Source organism: Jatropha curcas, chromosome 7 (genome assembly GCF_041381405.1).
Source record: "Jatropha curcas cultivar XTBG-Jc1 chromosome 7, XTBG_Jcur_1.0, whole genome shotgun sequence".
NCBI lineage: Eukaryota > Viridiplantae > Streptophyta > Magnoliopsida > Malpighiales > Euphorbiaceae > Jatropha > Jatropha curcas.
In genome coordinates, this window is record NC_143157.1 from 371,146 (window position 1) to 393,303 (window position 22,158).

The 22,158-nt window shown below is 31.7% G+C and overlaps 3 protein-coding genes and 1 long non-coding RNA gene across 5 annotated transcripts; all 4 read left to right on the forward strand.

Annotated features, from left to right (window-relative positions):
• The first annotated feature begins 1,399 nt into the window (after positions 1-1,399).
• On the forward strand, positions 1,400-7,828 carry PUM12 (pumilio 12). Of its 2 annotated transcripts, none has more exons than XM_012225429.4 (7): positions 1,400-1,867; positions 2,724-4,405; positions 4,524-4,686; positions 5,641-5,804; positions 6,526-6,784; positions 7,098-7,212; positions 7,298-7,828. In XM_012225429.4, exons 2-6 carry the CDS (start codon positions 2,811-2,813, stop codon positions 7,203-7,205), a joined length of 2,289 nt encoding a protein of 762 aa, XP_012080819.1. In that variant the 5' UTR covers positions 1,400-1,867; positions 2,724-2,810; the 3' UTR covers positions 7,206-7,212; positions 7,298-7,828. The 2 variants fall into 2 exon arrangements, with proteins under 2 accessions (XP_012080819.1, XP_020537714.1); XM_020682055.3 differs by having other exon boundaries at positions 7,349-7,828.
• Positions 7,829-9,307: 1,479 nt separating this feature from the next.
• On the forward strand, positions 9,308-12,226 carry ZKT (protein containing PDZ domain, a K-box domain, and a TPR region). The gene is made up of 7 exons (XM_012225428.3): positions 9,308-9,906; positions 10,483-10,589; positions 10,706-10,800; positions 10,887-10,963; positions 11,241-11,361; positions 11,466-11,525; positions 11,785-12,226. Exons 1-7 carry the CDS (start codon positions 9,476-9,478, stop codon positions 11,923-11,925), a joined length of 1,032 nt encoding a protein of 343 aa, XP_012080818.1. The 5' UTR covers positions 9,308-9,475; the 3' UTR covers positions 11,926-12,226.
• Positions 12,227-12,956: 730 nt separating this feature from the next.
• LOC110010242 (uncharacterized) lies at positions 12,957-13,786 on the forward strand. Its single transcript, XR_002285223.3, has 2 exons — positions 12,957-13,225; positions 13,469-13,786. It is a non-coding gene; the product is annotated as an uncharacterized LOC110010242 (long non-coding RNA).
• A 5,524-nt stretch (positions 13,787-19,310) lies between these two features.
• LOC149494502 (uncharacterized) lies at positions 19,311-22,145 on the forward strand. The gene has a single exon (XM_089723978.1). The coding sequence runs from the start codon at positions 19,495-19,497 to the stop codon at positions 21,910-21,912; it is 2,418 nt and encodes an 805-aa protein (XP_089580104.1). The 5' UTR covers positions 19,311-19,494; the 3' UTR covers positions 21,913-22,145.
• The last annotated feature ends 13 nt before the right edge of the window (positions 22,146-22,158 follow it).

A 22,158-nucleotide genomic window follows, 5' to 3' on the forward strand; every position in this document is an offset into this window, starting at 1 on the left:
AGTAAAATTTTAAATTTTTAGATTCTTAATTATTTATATGTATTTATCTATTAAAAAAAGTTAAAAAAAACATTCAATCAAATTATAGAGCTATATATATTTTTATGTTAAAATTTTTTAATTGGCTATGACTAAAGTTATTTTAGAGTATCTTAAATTTCACAAGAACAATATAGAAAATCTCATTATTCCTCTATCATTCCCACTTTTATATATAGTATAGATAGATAGATTATAGATTATAAATTTATTTTATTATTTATTAAGTTAAATGGAACAAAATAATGTATATAATAAATACAGAAAATATGTAATATGTATTTATCTTTAACATTTAATTTGAATCTTAAATTGTATAAATTGAAAACATATATAGTAAATAAAAATATTTAATTTTCATGTATAGCCTTATTATATAACATTAAAATAATTAAAAATATAATATATTCATTAATATAAAGTTGACATTAATTATCTATTAAGCATCATATTTAAAATAAAATTGAATTGATATATAGTTAACGTTAATTATCTATTAAGCATAATATTTAAAATAAAATTTAATTGGACATCAATAAGGTTATTTTAGAACATTTTAAATTTCATTAAGGGTATTAACTTAACATTAATTATCTATTAAGCATGATATTTAAAATAAATTTTGATTGATTATTAACAAAATTATTGATTATTAACAAAATTATTTTAGAAGATTTAAAATTTCAGTAAAGGCATTATAGATAATTCCATTATTCTCCCTTATTCCCACTTTTATATATAGTATAGATAGATAGTATAGATATATGTATATAATAAAAATAATAAAATAATAAGAATTAAAAAATATATTTGAAAAATAAAATTTCTTAATATAATATTAATTTAATAATACATATATTACTAGATGTTATATCATAAGAAAATGAAATGCTAATTAAATGTGAAAATATATAAAACTATGACATTTGTCTCTTTATTTGCAAATCTCTATCTAATGGAATTTTAATATTATTACCAGAATATTTGAATTTGATAAATAATATTGTAAATGATTTAAAAGAAAAGACCAAAAAAATTGAGAAGATGGGAGTCTCTTTCATTGTGATTGGCCATTAATGAAAAGGGAGCCTAGTATGGTTTAGTTAACAATGAAGAACTCTTTCCTTGGCATTTCTCAACAACCAACAAGAACCAAGCAAAAAGTTTAGTTCAGTTTACTTGGAAGCAGCAAAAGAGGTTCAAGTAGAAGGTGTAAAATAATAATAAACCTCAAGAAAACAATATTCAATTACATTGAAATTGTGTGGTAATAGCACAAATAATATAATAATAATAATAAAATGTTTTATTATTTGAAGCACATAAAATAAAGGTGATGACCCAAAACCGAAACGTACCAAAACAAAATAAAAGCAAGAAAGAAAGAAAGAAAGAAAGAAAGGACGGAAGAAAAGAAAAGAAAAAGAAACCATTCCCATTACATTACATTAACATGTAATTCAGTCCATGCATGGATGATTCATGAGATGGGTTATGGTGTAGTATTTGTGTGTAGTTGGTGTGTCCGTTTGGTGCTTTTGTAAATTCTGTGCCAATTTTGCAAATGCCATTTCTCTCTTTCTTTCTCTCTCTTCACACCTCTCCCTCTTTTCTCAATTCTCTTGAGAACCTCTTCTTCTTCTTCACGCCGCCTCTCTTCCTGACCTTATCACCAACAACACTTGCACTCTCTTTGCATTTTCTTTGAAAATCAAAGAAAAATAAACACCGATCATCCTTTTAAGGATTCTGTTCTTTGTTCTTTTATGTCTTTGTTCACTTCAGCCATGGCTTTGTTGTGTCTCTCATGCTGACTCCTCTGTCACTGGTATGTATGTATATATGTTATTTATTTATTTTTTTTAATCACTGTCAGTCCTTTTTTTCCTCCTACATTGTTGTCTAATCCCTTCATCTGATTTGGATTTCCCTTGTTTTGGTTGTTTGATTGATATGGGTTATAAAGATTGGATTTTTCTTTCTTTTTGTTTTTTCTGATTTTTGAATTTTGGTTTTTGATGGTCAGGATTCTGGTTCCTGGGTGTTTGGCTCTTTAGAAAGAGTTGATTGAATTTGGGGTTCTCTTTTTAAGTGCAATTTGTATAGCCTACGAGTTTTTTTTTTTTTTTCCTTTTAATCCTTAGACGTAGTAATCGAGGAAAATGTTGTTTGAAATGGTCTGATCATCCTAACAATGGTGATCATGGCGTTAGAGTGATCTGTGTACTCCTTTTTTGAACTGGGGTTTTGGTATTGATTGATATTCTAGTATAGAATCTGATGGTGTGTGCTAATTCTTTGATCAATATTCCTCTTCAATATTTTATTCGTATTTCATTTATTATATTTTGGATTGTAGAAGTCACTTTTTTTGGGTGGAGATTGTTGTGACAACTGCAATAGCAGAAGAACAAATGGAGTTTTTTATTTTTTTATTTTTTTTTTTTTGGGAAAAGATAAAAAGCTTGTTGCCAGAATTTAGGGAAAGTTGGACGTTAGCTGCTTGGTGGATTTAGGTTAATGGACGATGTACTTTGAAAATGTGAGGTTTTCTTTGTATTGAACTTATCATTTTGTTTGTTGAATGCTGAAGCTGACAACTTTTTTAGGGAGTTCTGACAAATAAATGCATAACTTTGCTTATGAGATGGTTTTGTATGACATAGTTTTTTTTTGCATTGAAGGGCTTGTGTTTGGATCTACATTTGCCTTGTAGACATTGCTTTGTTGGACAGGAGAGGAATTCTCAATAACTTTACAATATAGAAAAAATGGAAGTTGGAAGAACTGAAATAGACTTCGATGAATTTGAGAAGCTACTTGGAGAGATACCAAATGCTACTTCTGGGAACCCACATTCGGAGGAATCTGCACCTAAAAGTGCGTCTCTAAATGGCAGCTTGGGACCCATTTGTGTGAATTCCTATAAAGGGCCTTTGACTGAAAAACTCCAAAGCAATGTAAGTCTGGATGAAAGAAAACGGTTAATCAACAAAACTCAAGGACCTCCCATCAAGAGAGTCCAATCAGAGGAAGCAAACCTGCCTGATGATCAATCCTTGACATCTGCATTTTCTGATTTGAGCTTCAATAGTGGCAGCATCTCAGCCAATTTTAAGTCCTCACCGAATCACATTGTTTCATTAGATTGCAAACTCGCTAACAGCATGAAGAATTTGGTTCCCAATATAAATTCATCAGTGGCTGGTGCTCCATCTTTCCAATCTCCAAATACTACTATATCTTGTGATTTTGATGGATACAATGTAACAAAAGTTGGCCAGGAAAGTTCAAATTTGTTAAACCTTAATGCTCAAGAACCAAAACAGATGCCAATTGGTTATTGTCAGCCTCAAACAATTGAAAATTTCTCCACTGCCTTGCCAGTTGCTCATGGGGTGCAAGGTTTTCAGCTCCTTTCTAATGTGGCTGTGCCTGGTGTTGAGTTTCCGTTAATGTCCGATCAGCGGCAGTACTTTACGGATGTTCAACCTGTGCTTCCTTGCATACATTCACAACAGTTAAATCAGCCTCACATCAGCTGGAGGAATATTGAGGAGGAGCAATTTTATAGGATGCATCAACAATACCTGTATCTGCAGCAATTGCGCAATCAACGGCTGGAAGCACAGCATCCTATTCAAACAAATGGAAATGTGGTACCAAAGTTGATGAATCGGAATGTTAGACAACCGTATTTTGAGATGCCAATCTCTCGTCAACTTCAACAATCTAATCAAGAACCATTTTGGAATAATTATGCCGCAACAAGGGGTCTGAACCAGTCGCGAAATGGTATAAATGTTTTGGATAAATTAGGAAAACAGAGTTTTCCTGAAAAGATTTTAACAAGATCACAAGGACTGAACACACTTAAAGCTGTGAAGTTTGGCTCAGTGGGAGGAAATGAAGCACTTGCCAATGTCAATCAGAATGGGAAAGTTATAACAAATGGTAACCTGCGTCACAGCTTATCCACCCCAAGTGCTGGGTGCTTTCAATTAGATAATCTGAATCTGTGGAATATGTCTCCTGATATTACTGATCTTAAAAGTGATAACCTTAGGCCTCAGCCTCAGAAATATAATTCCGTGGATGAAGTCACTGGTAGGGTATATCTTATGGCAAAGGACCAACATGGTTGTCGCTTCTTGCAAAGAAAATTCTCTGAAGGAACTCCACAAGATGTTGAAAAGATTTTTCTTGAGGTCATTGATCATATTGTTGAGCTGATGACAGACCCTTTTGGGAATTACCTTGTCCAGAAGTTGCTTGAAGTGTGCAATGAGGATCAGAGAATGAAAATACTTTGTGCCATCACTAGAAAACCTGGGGAACTTGTTAGGATTTCATGTGACATGCATGGGTTTGTCTTTCTCTCCCTATCTCTCTTTGTGTGTGTGTGTGTACATCTACTTGTGTCTTCAAGACTCAAACTTCGAATGTTCCTATCTTAAATTATCTTATCAACTTCCTCAACACAGGACTCGGGCTGTTCAGAAGGTAATTGAAACACTTACGGCTCCAGAGCAGTTTTCCATGGTAGTCTCCTCACTCAAGTCTGGTATTGTGACTTTGATAAAAAATATGAACGGTAACCACGTTGCACAACGTTGCTTGCAGTATCTAACACCTGAATACAGCGAGGTAAGAGATATGAATCTGCATATTTGAATTACTTGTGCATTTGGATGCTTGAGAATAACTATTGATTTATTCTCATTCATTTTACTTGTGCATTCTTAGCCATTTGGACTTAACACCCTAAAACTATTAAAATAAAGGAGCAAAGTTGGATTATGTCCTCATTTCAATCTTGTTTAGCTGGGGTGAAATAGTAACAGTGTAAGATGGGGAAGAGTGGTGCGAGGTAAAAGAATGATGGGTTTATGTTCCTCCATTAAGAAAGATCACGTAGTTAGATGACATCTGATAAGTTTTTATGCACCTGACAAAACTTCTTGTTTTTGTGTGTTTTGGTTCAAGTTGTTTCTTTCTTGCATTCTTTCACAAAAGGAAAGGCTGACCTATTTCATACGCCATCTTATTTTTATGTTGTATTGTCTCCTCCAGTATTTTGTTGAACTTTAAAGATCAATTATTCTCATTTGATTATCTTTTAAAAATAAAGTAGGAGTCCTTATTGATGAACATCTACCCTTGGTTATATCCCACATTATGTTAAAACCAGGAGAGAATTATAATATAATCCACTCAGCACAATTGGTCAGTAGTGAAGTTTTACTTTTGATAGTCCAAAAAGTATTAGTATTATGCTTTATGTTTGATAATGAAGTTCCCATAAAACGAAAAAAAACCACGCAAACTAATGTAGCATAATTGTTGTTGCATATAGAGTAAAGAAAGTGCATTCTCTCTTATTTCTTGTATCATGTTTTCTCCCTCAAGTGCAATGAAGTAAAGTGGAGCACTTTCAGTTATACTAGCTCTAGGATGCTGCTTCACCAAAATTCCACCAAGTGCTAAACTCTTTGATGTAGATGCTGCCAATAATATTTCTTTTAGAAATAAAAATATTATTATATATGGAAACCTAGTTTGTGGCACCTAACGAAACGCTTTTAATAATCTGTTATGCAGTTCCTTTTTGAAGCTGCAACTGCTAACTGTGTTGAACTTGCTACCGATCGCCATGGTTGTTGTGTACTTCAAAAATGCCTCAGTCATTCTGAGGGCGAGCAAAGACGCCGTTTAATCTGTGAGATCACGTCAAATGCTCTAATTCTTTCCCAAGATCCATTTGGGTACTAAACCTCTCTTCCCTTTAACTTTTTCTTTTTCTGTGCATTCCTGTGAGTCCTTGATACAAGAGAATCTGCATGGTTTTTCATGCATTTCACCATTTAATGGAATATGTTTGAATGTGGCATTGACATGATCAAACATGATGTTAAGGCTCATATGACACCATAAGAATGAAAAGCAAAAAAAATACCAATTAGACGAAATTTTTTAAGCTAGCTTACATTGGAAATTAACATTTTGTTGCCTTGATAAACTGTGTTTGTCCTTATCTTTTCTTTTCTTTTTCTTCTTCATTTTTTTTTATATGCATACTTCTCTATTATTTTTTCTTTTTTCTCGAAGATGAATATTGTAGATCATCACTAAGTGGGCCTTGGTTTATAAATGGACCCGTTCTGTAAACTTGGCTTTTGTATCATCTTTCATTGATTGTTGTTGCGATAAAGTTGCTATGAACATCCTGAGACATTTTCAACTTTTGTGGGGTTCTCACACTTGCCTGTTTTGGAATGCAAGGCTACTATGCAATAAAAATCAGCATTTTGGATTCAGAGATTAGGTTTGAAAAGCTAACCAGCTCTTTTTATAGAAATGTTCCAAAATCTTAAATGCTAGACTAACAGCATTTATTACATTCCATTATGAACCTTGGTTTGAATAATGAATTATTATAATTAGCCTGTGATATCGAGCTTTGAAATCTAAATTTCAATCTTGCAGGAACTACGTTGTCCAATTTGTGTTTGAGCTTCGGCTTCCTTGGGCAACAGCTGATATTCTTGATCAGCTGGATGGTAACTATGGGGACTTGTCTATGCAGAAATATAGCAGTAATGTGGTAGAGAAATGTCTAAAATATGCAAGTGAGGATCGCCGTGCTCATGTTATCCGGGAACTGATAAATAATGCTCACTTGGATCAAGTCATGCAAGATCCTTATGGCAATTATGTTATTCAAGCAGCACTGCATCAAACAAAGGTTAATTATTTCATTTTATCGTTTTCTCATTTCTTTTGTACCAGAAAAAAAGAATAAGCAATTACTGTTATCTTATATTTGGAAAAAAAAAAAGTATATATTACTACTGAGATTTTTGGTTCAATTACTTTCTGAAACAATTCAAAAAGAAAAAAAAAATGTAGTTGACTAGTAGTTTCTTAGCATTTTCTTTCTCTATAAGATAATTTTGTTGAAATAGTTGTGTGAGTACTGCTCGAGATGATTAAGCGAAAAGGAAAATGTGCCTTTTATTTTCTGGTCATTTCATCTAATCAATTCTTTATATGAGCAGGGAACGCTTCACGTTGCATTGGTGGAGGCCATAAGACCCCATATTCCTGCGCTTCGAACCAGTCCATATGGAAAGAAAGTCCTCTCTAATAATAGTTTGAAGAAGTAATCTATAGGTATGATCGTGTAACTTTTTTTCTTGACATCCTTGACATTCTGCTCGGTCATTTTTAATTTCCCTTCTTGTCGGGCCAATTGTAGGCTTTACACTTGAGTTCCTCAAGAAGTTGCTGTAAATTCTGTAATAAGCAGGTAAAGAAAAGCTCTGAACTCAGCTCTATCGCTTTGGTCTTTTGAAGCTTTAGACCTGGAAAGAAAATTATGAGAAGATGCCTCTTTTGACAACTTATCTGAACCGATGAAAAGGGGAAATTTTGGAGGTTTTTTTTGCTTCTATTTAATTCATCTCTCCTTAGGCAATTTAAGAGCGAATTCCGCTCGCCAGTGGGATCCATATGTTTGTAGATCGGCATTTTTGTTTCTCCTCTCTTTTTGCATAGAAATAAAGAAAGGTGAAGATGTAGAGTTCATTGAGGCTTATGGCATATTTGTAATATGGGTTTTTTTGATCCAAGCTCAATGCTTGGTGGGCAGCTACAGGTTGTAAGGGCTTTATAGGCTACCTGGTTTTGCATGTTTGGCATTCACTCTTGTGATGTACATTTCATGTTCATATGTTGCCAAACTTTGGATATCTATTTATCCTATACATAATTATGCTTCTTTTTCCAAGTTTGATATGCAATTTTTTTTTTCCAAGTTTGGTATATGGAAAAATTTATCCCTTCACTTACGCATAATCGGGGTTAATAAGGGTGCTGAAATTTGAGGCTGGAACTCGATTTGGGTTTAATTAAGTTGTACTTTTCACGTTCGAGGTCAACTCGAATGGATTACTTATTCTCTTGCTTGATTAACATGTTACTAATCTAGCTTAGAGTAGTTGATAGGAAGTAAAATAGTCATGCTGTAGTTCCTCCTTCCTATTCAAGAATAATAAATATCCAGGTTTGAGCAACATAATGTTCATCCCTGGAGACTGATTGGAACAGTTGGTTCATCGGAATTGAAACCTGATCGGAACAAGAAGTTAAACATTTTAAAAATCTTGTCAGTTCCGTACCGGCCATGCCTGGCAACATTCAACCTGTTTGTATAGATACTCTTCTGGAATAGAAGGCCGACAAAATTAGTGCTAACTGAACTCATAAATGTCACACATTTACCCTAATTTAGGGTAGTTATGACCTAACCCTAATGTTTAGTTAGAGCACTCATTCTTGCTGACAAACAAGCTTCAATAATGAAGTTATAGAGGAAAAAATTCAACCAAATAGTTTTAAATTAACTGAATTAGTATAAACTGAATTTTTATAAGAAAAATCAAACTAAATTCACCTGTTTACAAAATTAAATTGGGTTTTTAATTTAATTTTCAGGTTAAATTAATTTGGTTTGTAGGATTTTTTAGATTTTTGTTCCATGGAATAAAAGTCAAATCTAGTAAAAGAATTTTCATTTTTCTATTAAAATCAAAATTAAATGGAATTTTTTTAAAAATGAAATTGAAGGGATTCAATTAGTTCCATTCTGTCTGTTTTACCATATTATGCCCATCCTTAAGTATTTGTTAATTGAGGTTGTGAGTTAGATCTTTTGAATAGAAATAAAATTAATTATAAAATTATTAATATAAATACATATGCCCATTGAAAAACTTTTTTTTTTTTTTAAAAAGGAGGATGTTTTTTGGAGAAAAGAAATATGTGAGGAATATATCTAAAGAATTTTCCTTTATTTGGAAATGATGAAGAAAATATCAAATTAGAATATTTTTCAAATTGGAAAAAAAGAAATGAATGAATTTGAAAAAATACATTGCTTAATGAGAAATAAATTTTATTACTTTTCTTTTTTCATTATTTTGTTTCATTTTATTTGCAAACAAAGGCTTAATGATAAAAGTAAAAGCTGGAAATGACCATAAGATTTTTCTTTTTTTTTTTTTTTCAAGACAAAGGTATATACTTTATAAAAAATGAATAAAATGGAAAAAAAAAAAAGAAAATTAAGAATCTTAGCCATGTGTTCCCTCCTCCAGTCACACTTCACATATTGATACATGTGTTCCACAAAAAGGACACGTGTCATAATTCCATTGAATCAAATCACATACACCCCATTACAGCCACTAGTCATTCTACTTGTAATCCAAAGCCAATTACCCTCTCTGTCTCTCTGTGTCTCTGTCTCTCTCTCTCTCTCTCTCTCTCTAACTTGTACCAGTTTTAACTAACTAATAACATCTTTACATTCCTGAATTCAGGAACAGTAGAAGAGTAGAAGAAGAAGAAGAAGCTGGTGCTTAACCTGACAGCCATGTCTATAGCTTCAAGTAGCTATCCATCTCTCTACTCTTCACCTCCATTTCCAAGAACCAATACTTCCACAAATAAGCAAAACCCACTTGTCTTTTACCAGACCAATCACTTCTTATCCAAAAATTTCTCATTTTTCACCTATTCAACGTCTCTTTCCAATACCCATTTGCTAAAGAACTCCAATTTGACCGTTAATGCATCGGAAACAGAGTCCAAGACACCAAAATCGGGGAGTGGAAGTGAAGGAGGAGAAGAAGAAGGAGAAGGAGAAGAAAAATATGAAGAATATGAAGTAGAAATAGAACAGCCTTATGGGCTTAAATTTGCAAAAGGCAGAGATGGTGGGACTTATATTGATGCTATTGCACCTGGTGGATCTGCTGATAAGACTGGATTGTTCTCTGTTGGTGATAGAGTTATTGCCACAAGGTTTGAGTTTGCTTGTATTAGACAATTTTTATATAATTCGTTAGATTAGCGATTCTAATTGATTAAGCAAAATTAATTGGTTTTCCTAGTTGGTGGAAATTTAATTCGGAGGATTAGCATACTATCAGCAACCAGTTATTGCTTCTGTTTCATGAAACGAATTATGTTGAAATGATTCAATTCTGGTAATAGAATTCAATCTAATTGATAAAAATTCATGCATTTTGATAATATTTCAAGCAATAGGAATTCATTAATGTTTTATTGTTTAGTTAGAATAACTGCAAAACAAAAGTGAATGTACTTAATTATATTTATCCATATTAATAGTAAATTTATGAAAATTGAATTCTTGTTTGGCATGATTTTATTTCTTTCAAATACTTGGTTTTTAGACTTAAAGAATTGAATTGTATCAGTTATATCCTTTCCAAACAGTACAGAGGGAAAAATAGAATTCAATTGAATTGAATTTTTAATTTTCTTTTACTAAGTTTTTAAGAACAGGCCATTTTGGAAGAACTGACGAGAAAATTTAGGGTGAGAATGTGACTTAGAATTCTAAACCTTGTGCAGTGCTGTGTTTGGGACAGAGATATGGCCAGCTGCTGAATATGGAAGGACTATGTATACTATTCGTCAAAGAATCGGTCCATTGCTGATGAGAATGCAGAAGAGATATGGTTAGTTCATATTTAGTCAAAATTTGCAATTCAGGACTTATTGATCCATAGAATAATGTCACTTAGATCTAATAATGTTATTTTTTTTTAAAATCTTTTTTTGCTGTGCTCTCTAGGGAAATTGGATTACGCTGGCGAATTAACAGAGAAGGAAATTATTAGAGCTGAGAGGAACTCTGGTGTAGTTAGTAATAGAGTGAGGGAAATTCAAGTAAGTAATGCTGAATTTTCTTTTATTTGTAAGGTCTAATTCAGTTATGATCAATTTATGTGTTCAAAATTCCTGATTGGTTTCAGATGCAAAATTACCTGAGGAAAAAAGAACAGAAAGCACAAAGAGAGAACGATCTTCGAGAAGGTCTACAACTTTACAAGTAAGGCCATATTACAAAATTTTCTTTCTTTTTCCTTTTCTCTATTTATCTGAATAGGATGTCTATAAGGATGGTCACAGATCACGATCTACGCTGTCAATGAGCTTTGTTTCAGTGGTAATATATAGTTGTGAGGTTCTGAGTTTGAACTCTAGGTGAAGCCGAATCAGACAAAAAGGGAAAATGTGTTCTATTCGACATTCTGCAATTGTGCATGTATCCAGCTAATTTTTCCTGTTCTTTTTGTTTGTGTTTGTTGTTTGGCTAATCGATAAAGAGCTGCCAAATACGAGGAAGCACTGGAGAAATTTGAATCTGTATTGGGATCAAAACCAGAACCAATGGAAGCTGCAGTGGCAAGTTATAATGTTGCCTGTTGTTATTCAAAGCTTAATCAGGTACTGTTCTTGCCAACATTTTTGTTCTTTGATGCACATGTATTTGAATAAGCAGTTTTCTGCAATGAAGTACCTTATTCTGAACCACAAGTATCCTTTAACAGCTAAAAGCTGGCCTGTCTGCACTTGAAGATGCCATGCAAGCAGGATTTGAAGACTTTAAGGTAATGAAAACAATACTATGTATTAATATCATGGACTAGTATATCCCTTGATTGATATAAAAGAATTTTTTTGAAGTACTAGATTCATTTGCAAATAATAGAATTTGGTTTAGTCAATGTCGAATTTCATAAAATTGAATTCACGAGAATGAAATAATCATTTCATGAAAATGCGATGCAATAAATGAATTCCATAAAGTTTTATGGAATTCTTTTATGCTAGTTCAAGCTACCTAAATATTGTCGGTAATGTTAACAGAGAATCCGGACAGATCCTGACCTTGCCAATTTAAGAACATCTGAAGAATTTGAGCCTCTTCTGAAAAGGTTTGATGAATCATTTATCAACGAGAATGCAATCAATGCCATCAAATCTCTATTTGGATTCAACAAGAAATAGAGCCATGAATTGATTCCCACAAAGTACAGGAATCACAGTGGGGGTAATACACACCAACTTACAAGAAGCTAGCAATTGATCTGTTGCTTCAGACAATAAGTTTCTGTTGTATAATTTTGTTTATAGCATTAGCTTCAGGTGAGTTTGAAGAAATTCTGCATGATTTGTTGAATGGTATCTTATTTACCATTCTTTCTTGAAACATCGTCTATAATCTGTAGTCCTCTTGACAGAAGAATGAAGAGCAGAAAGGCAAACAGGATAATCTTGTGCAGAATAAAATTTTTGTCCATTTTTTTAAGTGCAGAATAAAATTTTTTTATTCAAACAGGATAATCTTGTGCTTTTACAGAGATAAAACTGGGAAAAAAAATGAATTTATGAAAATACAAGGGAACCCATTTGGCTGTTACCCAAATGATCTTCACAATACATATTTAATGTTTTATAGGTCTGAAACAACAAGCAACTGCAGTTTGTTATTAAGATATAATATGTTTAGTAATGGAATAAGACTCAGATTTGCTTTTCTTAAGCTTGGAAACAATGTATAATTTTCTCAAAAATTAACTTTTTGCGCAATTTACCCCTTGAATTTATATTAAAAAAAATAAAAAGTCATTTTTTTAAAAACACATTTTGTATCAAAATAAAAGTTTTAATTTAAATAAAATATAATGAAAAAATAATGTAATATTTTATTTAAATCAAATATAACAAAAAATAATTAAACAAAAAATAATAAATATCTTTCAAAACTAAATATTCAATATAATCACATAATTTTATAATTTTTTAAATGAAATATTTTGTTTAATTACGCTGTAATTTTTTGTAACTGTTGAATTTCTAAATAATTTTATATTTTCTAAATTTAAAATTTAAAATAATTTTTATTAATTAAAAATATAAAAAAATTATCTTTTTTTTTAAAAAAAAGATGGGCTTTTGTTCTTTTGATGCAAATTAATTGTATAAAAAGTTTATTTTTGGGCAAATTATACATTATTTCCAAGTTCAAGGATCAAATAGTAATTAACTCTTCATTCTACAGTGAAGAGAGGTAAGACCGAGTGAGGAAAGAGAGTGAGACTGTTTTTGACTCAAAAAAAATCAGGGGTAGGTTGGTTTTGGATGCATAGAAGACGATGAGGAAACTTATGTGGCTGATCCTCCGCTTGATTACTGCCCGGCTAATTGCTGCTGGCGGTTCCATGGCTGGATTTGATTTTTGCCTTACTCATCTGAGTCTTTCACTGCTCTAATTTTGATTTCTCAAGATAGCTAATGGCTATTCAAGGTATGCTTCTTCTTCCTCTTCTATTTTTAGGGTTACCTGTTAAGTTCATGTACATAACATGATCCAGTTTTAAGTTTTATATACGCAATGATATGTATATAATGTGTCTGTATGATTAAACAAATTACTTGCTGCTGACTGATTCCTTTTTCTTGCCCAAGAATTTGATTATTATTCTTTCTTTTTTCTTTGCTGCCTCGGTTTCTATTATAATTTGTTGATTTAGTTGTAGTTACAATTCAGATAGGATAGAGTTGGATTTTGAAGTCTCTTTACTACAAGAAATGGATTATTGGTCTCTGACTAGTGAAATCTCTCAGTTGAATTTCATCTCCAAGGTTGCTAAGTGCTTGCCATTTGAATGGAATATAAACTTTGGATTCGCATGGATCCACTTCTTTGGGTCTCACAGTTATTGTTTAGCAAATCTCATAATGTATGTTTGGATGGAAGTTTTTAAAATAAGGGATTTAGATATGATAGTAGTTCAAATTATGTGAAAGAAAATTTGCACATTCTTCAATTGATTTATTTTTATAAATGTGTATGGAGCTTATTTGATGTGGTTTTGAAATTACAGTTTTTTAATAGTAACAGACAAGCTTCTGTATTGTCAATAAATTGGTAGATAGGCATAGCCATTTTCCAGTTTTCAGAACCGGAACTGTGCGGAACCGGAATTGTGGGTTTGCGGTCCGGTTCTGGTTCCAAATTTTGAGGAACCATGAACCGTCGTTTCTAAGAACCGGTGGTTTTTCAAACTGGTTAGAACCGGCGGTTCCAGCAAAATTGTTTTTACTTTTTCGAAAATTTTTATGAAATCTCCAAATTAGCCCCCCTGATAACTATAAATGGCTATATAATAGCTAGTTTTAAGGTATTTGTGGAAAATTAATTTTTTGGATTTACTATAAATACTCCATTATTTTCATTTATCCTCCCACAAAATTATTTCTCTCTCCTACTCTCTATTCTCCAATTTCTCTAAGCTTTCCCATTTGTAATTGTTGTCCAAATTATTATCAAATAATTTCTCTAAAATTCAATCTTTAATTATTGTCCAAATTATCGTAAAAAAAAAAAAGGTTCAAGCATTTTAAAAAAATTAAGTTCAAGCCTTTTTCTTATTTTTTTAAAAAGTTATTCATAAATATTTAAATTTTAAATTTTCAACAAAAAATGTTCATTAGTTTTTTATTTTATAATTATGCATCCGCCAGAAAACCGGTTGAAACTATTGGTTTTGGAACCGTTAAGGAATCGGAACAAAAACCGTAACTGTTTGTAAAGAAGAAAGATATGAGATTACCTATATGAGATTACCTCTTGTGCCTGAGTTTAAGTTTAAAAGGGGAAGAAGAAAGATATGAAAAAGCTGCAAACTCTAAATTTTTCTTGGACTTAGGATAGATGCAGTTGAAGATGAATGGGAAGCCTTTGAGATGGTGCCAGCATAGGATCATATCCAAACTTCTAACTGGGAATCAGTAAATCCCATTTCAATCATCTTACAATATTATGCAAGGTGAGCAGACTCGTGTCCCCAGCATATCACATATGAATAAAGATCAGGTCTTCCTCTTTCAAACCTTGAAGCATCAAATCTTCTGGATTTGGAAAATGGAGTTTGTTTCTAATTGATCACAAAAAATAAATTTCTTTTGGGTGAGTCACTAACTTCTAACCTTTTTTTTTTCCCTGATTTGATCACATTTGGGACTCTGGCAAATTTCTCCTTAGAATAATTATCAAATTGTTAACTCACCTATTTAAATAGACTTTAGGTTCACATAGGGGTATTCCTTATTGTGCATGAACCCTATGTATTTGCTAACTCAACTATGAGTAAGATGGTTCTTCAGTTCAGCATTTCTGGCAGATTTTCGCCAGAAAATCTGAAATGTGTTTAAGTTGGGGGGGGGGGGGGGGGGGGCGGGCGGGGGATTAGTGACTCATCTGCATTAAATTGATATTTTGTGATCAGATTAGAAATAATCTTAAAGTTAAGTGATATCCTCTGTCTTTTACCTGAAAAAGAAATTACAATCAGCCTAATCTCTAAGGAAATAATTTCATATTAATCACTGTTCGCCTAGGATAGATAGGCGCCTGGTATATTAACTTGGCGTTGCCTGGGCGCTAAAAACTTAGGTTAACGTTTAATAGAAATAGAAAAAAAAGAGCGCCTGGAATATAAAAGAGCTAACGCCATTTTATGGTTGCCTGTTGTTACGGTTAATTATTTAATTATTATTAGTATTATTTACTATTCAGTAATATGATACAATTATTCACTAATGGAATCCTCTTGCTCTGCTGTTTTGTCCTGAAATGCTTGAAAAAGTGTTTATGACTAAAAATGTAATCTTTGAAAATTTTGGATTCAAAATTTTATCAATAAGTATGAAGGTGTTGGTTCTTTCTGTAGAAATAGCAACGATCCGATGACTGATAGCTTGATTTATGAATTAATTACGGGCGTGTCAGGTGTATGAAATACATTAATTGAAAAATAAAATGCGTTTTATCTGACTTTTAGGATGTGGGTTTGGATCCACAGTAAATGCTTCACCGGTTGTGCAATTTAAGTAAATTTGAGTAGAGAAAATTATAAAGAGAGTTTGATTGCTTGAAAAGTAAATTGAATTTGATTACTTGTATTGAAAAGAGTGTTTGTAATTATCAGAAAACGTAAATAAACAGTGTTTAGGAAAAATAAAAACAAGGCTTTTTATAGGCTCCACAGGCAGTCACCAAAAAATCTCTAGTGATTCACGTTACTCACATTGGCTCATTTGGTTTCCATCTTTTGTACATGATGAATAACTTCTCGAGGAGTGCTCTCATTTTCTCAACTGCAACTCACATATTCTATTACCTCTTTCTTTTAATTAATTAATTAATTGAAATTAATTAATCAATTAATTACTGAAAATAATATTAAATTAAATAAAATCCAAGCCCAAATCTAAAAAATAACAAATTCAAACGGAAGGAACTTGATTTTATTGTAGTTGGTTTTTTCTTTCTTGAACTAATGTTTTATTATTGCTTCTTAGATTAATGTTATTATTATTGCTTTTTGTTATTGAACCACCTATGTATGTAAGCAATGCATGAACTATGAATTTTGTTTTGAACCTGATGAAATTATAGCAAAGTATTAGAAATATTTTTTTTCTGATGTTCAACCTTTTATTAATTTGATTTTCTTATCAATTTTCATATATTTATTAAATTTATATGAAATATAACATATGTAAATACATTAGTTATATGGTGAAAAATTAAATTTTTTTAATATTGTATTAAATATTGAAAAATATTTTTCTAAGTGATTTTTTATGTGATAGCCTATGTTGATTGAAAATAATGTATTTTCCTGAAAGTTATTTATCATTAAAAACGTTTTCTAGGAACTTATTTTTTGGAAATGAATGGAGCCGAAATGTGTAAAGTGAACCGGGATAATTTTATCAAGTAATAATAATATTTGTTGCTCTATAAATAAATCTCTGTCACTTGCACAAAAGGGATCAAATCAATCATAGGTCTTGGCAGTGCATATCAGGCGGCCAAACAAAATTTTTGAATTAAAAAAAATTGTTGTTATAAACTTTCCCTTTGCGATATTTTTGGCCGATACAATAAGAACTGTTTACTTATGTCATAATATGAGACAAAAGTTAGGAATCTACTTATGTATCAGAGTACGATCCATTGGTTTTAGGATGACAACCAAAGACTAGATCCATTGGTTTCAGGACGACAACCAAAGACTAAAGCCCGGTCCGAGCAAGATAATCGAGACGTCTTTGCGTGGGGCCATTGTTGACGTCCCTTGCATTCCAAACAATTGCAATTGTGGAAATTTTGGAAATAGAGTGGCTGGGTTACTTGTAATATTAGTTTTTATGTATTAAATTCTATTTTATATAATAAATTGGTTTCAAAATAAAGTTTAATTTAATCTTTAGAGTTAATTCTTCAGTCTCTAATTTATAAATGCATATTCTTAATACCCTAATAGGTGCACAAAAAAGAAAATCAAGTTATCACTCAATCTCCAACCTACTTCTCTTATCCCCAAAATTAATATCTATCTATAACTATAATGAAAAATAATAATAAATTATTTTTACTGTTGAGTAAAGAAAGGAAAAATGGGAAGATTATCTGAATTGATAATGGTAATCATTTTGACTATAATGGTAGTATTACTTATCTAGTATATTGGACAAAAGAATGTTGTGCACACACATAAATTCTTGAAACTTTAAAAAGTGATTTAAACTAGAAATATATAATTCTAGTTTTTTTTTTTTTCCAATTGAATAAACACTATTTTATTTCATGTCAAACCAATTTAGAATATAAGAAAAAAATATTAAGAAAATTAAAAATGTTTAATTATCAAGAAGTCGTCTAGTTATTGCAAGCAAGATATAAAATCTCTTATTAAATTAAAGTGATAGTAGTTATAAATTAATTTAATAATGAAAAAAATAATAAAATTATTATTAAGAATAAAATTCTTTTCAGAATTCAATATCGTCGATGGATCTAGGGAAAACTCTTTTCAAAATTCAACATCGTTGGATTTAGGGAAAACTCTTTTCAAAATTCAACATCGTTGATGGAGCTAAGGGTCTCAAAAATGGAGATTTTCTTTTCAAAATTAATAATAATAATAATAATATTATTATTATTATTATTAATTATTATAGTTGCTGTTATTATTATTATTATTATTATTATTTCAAATCCATCAAAATTTTCTACATACCTAAATTAATCGATTCAAATTAAATAAGTTCGGTTTGATTCGATTTATTTTTTTTTATATTTTAAATTTATTTTTAAGTTTAATTTAGTGCGATTTTTTTTATCCAATTAAATTTTAAAAAAAAATTGATTCTTTTCTATCAAAATCAAAATCAAACTGAATATTTTATACAAATGAATATAAAATAACATTCCAGTCTTTCAATTCTTCTTAAATTTTGAACTAATCTCTAATAAATTTAGTTAGAAATATGTAACTATATATGTAAACATATACAATTCTTTTATTATTATTATTAATATATTGTTTTAAAAATTAGTTGTTGGTCTAAATATTTGAAAAAAATAGGTTTAAAATATATGTATTTCCAAGATTTTATTCTAAACCAAATCGCAGGGCCAAAGACTTTTGACACACAACCAGCAATGAGATGAAGACATTATTTTAAAAGATTTTGCTCTTTTGTTTTGATACGGAATTATGCTTATGTTTAACAGGAATTTGTTTTTGGTTTTACTGAAAATATTATTAACTTTTTTTTAAATCAGAGGGAGGTTTAATAGACCGAAAACACGATGGATTAAATAATTTTTTTATTTAAACCTCCCTTAAGACTTCTCACTTCTCATATTAGTGAGAAAATTCAATTTTTTTTTACTGGTTGAAAAATTTTATTTAATTGAAAAAAATATGAAACTTATTGTGAATTTCATGTTGAAAATATGAGATTTTAATATGGAATTTATATGAATTTTGACTCTCCAACCTTAACCCCCTTTTTTTTTTTTGAGGTATGATTTTCCAAGTTAAAAAAAGAAGGGAGAATTGTAGTACAATTCGTACGATTTGCAAAATACAACTAGTCCGTCCTATCTTTTTTGAAATAGACTAAAATATCCTATAATTTACTTTCGTCAACTATAAGGTCATTCTGTTCAATTTTTGCATCTTTTCTGGTAAGTACCTTATAAAATGATAACAATACTCTTTTTATTTTTAAAAATACAAGGATGGACTAGTTGTATTTTTCAAATTACAGGGACCTTTTTTTATATAATATTTTAATATCTCTTTTTTGGCCTCTGTGCTTTCTTGTTGACGGAACGGGAATGATGAAAAATTAGACAGAAATACCTAATAGTGTAACGGATGTAAAATATATAAAAAAAATTGTATATTTAAAAAAAAAAGGGACCTGACTAGTTATATTTCACAAACTAATTGATATTTCCAAAAAAGAATAATAATAAAAGAAAACGTCAACTAAAGAATAAACATCCTCTTTCCACTAAAAGGACAATCAAATGTGCTTTTTTTTTTTTCCTATAACCTTGTACTATTAGTTTACCCCGACCGATGGACTTAAATGCTCCAAAACAAAACCTCTTAATCTCCAACCTTTCACCAGTAGCCATTGCCTATTGTCATGTGAACTTATTTATAAAGCAGCCATTACCAACTCCCACTTCACAAGAACCCAAAAATGGCTAATCTACACTTTCTATTCCTACTTCTCATTTTCTTCACTACCGCTTCTCTTTCTTGTCCAGATTATCAGAAACAAGCCCTTCTTCAATTCAAATCTTTGGTGATCAAAAACATTAATTCTTCTTCTGATAATTATTCTCTTTTTGGCTTGGATTCATGGGATTCAACCTCAGATTGTTGCCAATGGGAATCAGTGACTTGCGAGTCTCAATCAAGTTCAAGATCAGTAGCAGCTCTTAATCTTGACTCTTTTGTTGTTTCTGAAGGTCCAACTATACCAATGCCTTCTTCAGTATTATCACCCCTTTTTAGCATTAAATCCTTAATGTTTCTTGACATTTCTTCTAATGAAATAGTTGGTGAGATTCCAACTCATATGTTCACCAATCTTACAAGATTAGTTCATCTTGATATGCGGGTCAATAATTTTAGTGGATCAATTCCTTCAAGTATTTTTAACTTGAAATATCTCCAATTTCTTGATTTAAGCAGCAATTTCTTGACTGGTATGCTAAGCAAGGAAGTGGGTTTTCTCAAGAACTTGAGGGTACTAAAGTTGGCAGCGAATCTTATTGGAGGAAATATTCCTCAAGAAATTGGAAATCTTACAAATTTGCAGCAGTTGAATCTTGCCAGTAATAATTTCATGAGTAGTATTCCATCTTCTGTTCTTCATCTGAAAGAATTGCAGGAACTGGATTTGCGAGACAATGCTTTATCAATGGAGATTCCTGCTAATATAGGCAACTTAACCAACTTGACTACTTTAGCTTTGAGCAATAACAGGATAACTGGAGGAATTCCACTATCAATGAAGAAACTAAGCAAGTTGAAAGTTCTTCGACTGCAAGATAATTTGCTAGTTGGAGAAATTCCAACATGGTTGTTTGATATAAGGAGCCTCCAGGAACTTTATCTTGGAGGGAATAATCTGACTTGGGATAGCAATGTAAAGTTAGTGCCAAAATGTATGTTATCTCAATTGTCTTTAAAATCTTGCAGGCTTACAGGAAGCATACCAGAATGGATTTCAACGCAGAAGACTCTTAATATATTGGATTTGAGAGAAAATATGCTTCAAGGAACTATCCCTCAATGGCTAGCTGAAATAAAACTGAGCGCGATTGTTTTGTCTGATAATAAACTCTCAGGTTCTCTTCCTCCTGGTCTGTTTGAGTCGCAGAGTTTATCTATTCTTGCCTTGTCAAGGAATAATTTCTCAGGAGAGCTGCCTGATAATATTGGCAATGCCAATGCAATTATAGTTCTTATGTTGGCTGGAAACAACTTTTCTGGACAGATTCCTGAGTCCATTTCCAAGATTTATCGCCTTATGCTGTTGGATTTATCAGGAAATAGATTTTCTGGGAAAATCCCAGTTTTGGGAAATGCATTGTTAGCTTATATTGATTTCTCTTCTAATGAGTTCTCTGGTGAAGTTCCAGTTACCTTCTCTGAAGAAACAATGATACTTTCACTAGGAAATAATAAGTTCTCCGGAAAATTACCAAAAAACATCACTAGCTTGACCAAGCTTCAACATCTTGATCTCCATGACAACAACATTACAGGTGAATTACCATTATTTCTTTCCCAATGCTCCTCTCTTCAAGTCCTAAGCTTACACAACAACACCCTTGAAGGTTCTATTCCTAACACCATTACCAATCTCACTAGCCTCCGAATTCTTGATTTGTCGAACAACAATCTCAATGGTGAAATTCCGGTCAAGTTTGGAAATCTGCTTGGAATGGTTGAAACACCAAATACATTTATATCAATGGAAGATATATTCACCATTCCATTTGAGTTCAATGACTTGGTAGTGAATTGGAAGAAGACGAAACAAGGTCTCTCAAGCCGAAGCCTTGATATCTACTCCTTCCTTGACTTGTCAAACAATCAACTTTCTGGTGAGATTCCTACTTCATTAGGTCATTTAAAGGGTCTAAAGATATTGAACATTTCATATAACCAAATCTCCGGTAAGATACCAGAAAGTTTTGGTGATTTAGAGAATGTAGAAAGCTTGGACTTGTCACACAACAGACTATCAGGCTCCATTCCTCAAACACTAACAAAGTTGCAACAACTTTCTACACTGGATGTCAGCAACAATAAACTTGAAGGTCAGATTCCGGTGGGAGGTCAAATGGACTTGATGGACATTCCAGACTATTATGCTAATAATAGTGGATTGTGTGGTATGCAAATTAAGGTGCCATGTCCAACAGAACAGCCACCTCCACTTGCAGAGTCACAAGAAGAGGAAGGATTGTTTTCATGGGCAGCAGCAGGGATTGGATATTCAGTTGGCATTTTAGCATCAGTAGCAATAATATTTTTTACTGGATTTATCGGGTGGCTACCACCTCGAGGTCACCCTCGCATACACAGAAGGCGAAGCGTTTAAGGTTTGGCATGAATTCTGCACATGTATGCTGGAGTATATGATTCTCTTTGCAAGCCAAGAAAGAAATGGTGAAAAAGTAGCCTAAGAAGTAGAATTAGACTTGTAAAGAAATATAGAATAGTAGTAGAGAAAAACAACTAATAAAGACATTAGCAATATATGTACTCTTTTTTAACTTTATGCTTTTCTTATCAGAAGTGAAGGATGTGCAATTATCTCGCTTCCTGCATAAATTGGTTGAGAATC

What these genes read in the sequence shown, in the direction of transcription:
- PUM12 (XM_012225429.4), top strand. Translation starts at nt 2,811, where the DNA reads ATGGAAGTTGGAAGAACTGAAATAGACTTCGATGAATTTGAGAAGCTA. An exon ending in CTTTCCCAAGATCCATTTGG is followed by an intron (nt 5,805 to 6,525) that starts GTACTAAACCTC and finishes TCAATCTTGCAG; the next exon opens with GAACTACGTTGTCCAATTTG. An exon ending in CAGCACTGCATCAAACAAAG is followed by an intron (nt 6,785 to 7,097) that starts GTTAATTATTTC and finishes TTATATGAGCAG; the next exon opens with GGAACGCTTCACGTTGCATT.
- ZKT (XM_012225428.3), top strand. Translation starts at nt 9,476, where the DNA reads ATGTCTATAGCTTCAAGTAGCTATCCATCTCTCTACTCTTCACCTCCA. An exon ending in GAAGGTCTACAACTTTACAA is followed by an intron (nt 10,964 to 11,240) that starts GTAAGGCCATAT and finishes TAATCGATAAAG; the next exon opens with AGCTGCCAAATACGAGGAAG. An exon ending in GTTATTCAAAGCTTAATCAG is followed by an intron (nt 11,362 to 11,465) that starts GTACTGTTCTTG and finishes ATCCTTTAACAG; the next exon opens with CTAAAAGCTGGCCTGTCTGC.
- LOC149494502 (XM_089723978.1), top strand. Translation starts at nt 19,495, where the DNA reads ATGGCTAATCTACACTTTCTATTCCTACTTCTCATTTTCTTCACTACC.